Source organism: Centroberyx affinis, unplaced genomic scaffold (genome assembly GCF_046629955.1).
Source record: "Centroberyx affinis isolate AG114_WGS23_722 - 3 ecotype Tasmania unplaced genomic scaffold, CSIRO-AGI_Caff_v1 ptg006103l_1, whole genome shotgun sequence".
Lineage (NCBI taxonomy): Eukaryota > Metazoa > Chordata > Actinopteri > Beryciformes > Berycidae > Centroberyx > Centroberyx affinis.
In genome coordinates, this window is record NW_027283104.1 from 107,501 (window position 1) to 109,257 (window position 1,757).

Genomic DNA, 1,757 nt, shown 5'->3' on the forward strand with positions numbered 1-1,757 from the left:
GAGATACAAATTACTAATTTGTGCAGGTGAGATTAAATGCAATTACATGCAATGGATGTATAAAACCATCTCGCCTCAGAACATAGCATGAACATAAAAACAAGATAACAAGCTAAGACACTGGATTGGATAACAGAATCAAAATGACACGAGAAATAACTTGGTGGGAAATAGTAGAACAATAATTGCATTTGCACTTAGATCAACCAACTTAAGTATGGTATGTCAAGCCAAATTAGCCAAATTTTTCCAAAATGGGTATGGAGTGTTTTGTAATGAAACCCCTCATGTGTTGTGGTGTGGTGTTCAGGTGAAGGTGTATAACCTGGCGCAGTACGAGCATGGAGCCGATGATGTTCTGGTGATGGGAACGGACGGCCTGTGGGACGTCCTCTCCAACCAGGAAGTAGCCGAATCCGTCACCACCTTCCTGGCCAACTGTGACCCCGACGACCTGCACAGGTATGACACTTTCTTTCTGTATCTTCTGTATCTTTTTTCTGTGTGTGCCACGACTGCACAAATCATATATTAAAAGATAGAGTCTGTACACTAGAAATGGTTCCCATGGCGTTTATTGGTATTACGACCACATGTGACTTTTCGAGCGTGTGCTCTTCTTCACACATGGATAAATGATACACATGGCCACTTATCAGTTCTACTCAGTATCATCACACCTGTCAATACAATGACAAATCAGTGACTAAAGCTGGTTACTGGTGCAGAGAGTAGTCAAATACCCCTTTGCAATGTAAAGTCCTTTGACCACCTGCTGTAGGTAGAAAATAAAGCTGCACAATAACTTTGCAAAATATTGAAATCACAGTATGAGAGCTTGCAATTCTGTGATTAGGTAAAAATGTGTTTCAGACATCAGAAAAACTTGAAAAGGTTTGATTTTATTCCAAGTGAGCAAATCCTAAGTGTTGGCATCTCATTCCCCACCCACACACAATTTTTTAAACATTTTGTAAGATTTGTAGAAAATTCTATGTCCGCATGAATTACAGTTTATATCATAATCACAATATTAGGCAAAAAAGTAATTGTAGTACAACAGCCCTGGTGGAAGGGCCCTAGACAAGTTCCAGCCTTCATTATTGCATTCTGTTTGCAGGTATACGATGGCAGCGCAGGACCTGGTGATGCGAGCGCGCGGCGTGCTGCGGGACCGAGGCTGGAGGATCACCAACGAGCGGCTGGGCTCCGGAGACGACATCTCCGTCTTCATCATCCCGCTGATGTACGGCAACCGGCAGCCGTAGGAGCCGTACAGGGACGCTGCGGGTCCCGGAGGCTCCGCAACCAGCGGGACCGAGCTCCACATCCCCTTCAGGCTCCTCAGTGCTGCTCGCACGCTCCTCGCTTTGTTAGACAAAGGACATATTTAACTTTGGTTGAACGTTTAGATTTGTTGGTGCATCGTACCTTTATAGAGGATCAGGAATGGTCAACCACCAAAACAGGCTGCTCAGGGGATCTACAGTCAGCACTTAATTTAATTTTGAAACCCTCATCTAAAAATTGTACCTCCAACACATTTATGAACATAAAAAATTTAGATACATGGCATTTTACTTCCATTTTGCATCATGGATCATTTCCAGATATCGATATCGAGAGCTGGAGGAAAAAGTCTTGAATGTCAGTAGTGACAGCAGCTCCATAGGATGGTTGATGTCGGAGGTTGACTGCTCCTGAACTTCTTATGTGCATGCTGAAAAAGGGTGAATGCTCTTCCAAAGTTAAATATC

At 43.3% G+C, this 1,757-nt stretch overlaps 1 protein-coding gene across 1 annotated transcript in view; it reads left to right on the forward strand.

Moving 5' to 3' along the window:
• LOC139638093 (protein phosphatase 1H-like) overlaps positions 1 to 1,268 on the forward strand; it is a 23,878-nt gene extending 22,610 nt beyond the window's left edge. The window contains exons 9-10 of the mRNA XM_071512124.1: positions 311 to 462; positions 1,121 to 1,268. Coding sequence (XP_071368225.1) covers positions 311 to 462; positions 1,121 to 1,268 — 300 coding nt within the window. The remainder of the gene's footprint in view (positions 1 to 310; positions 463 to 1,120) is intronic.
• The last annotated feature ends 489 nt before the right edge of the window (positions 1,269 to 1,757 follow it).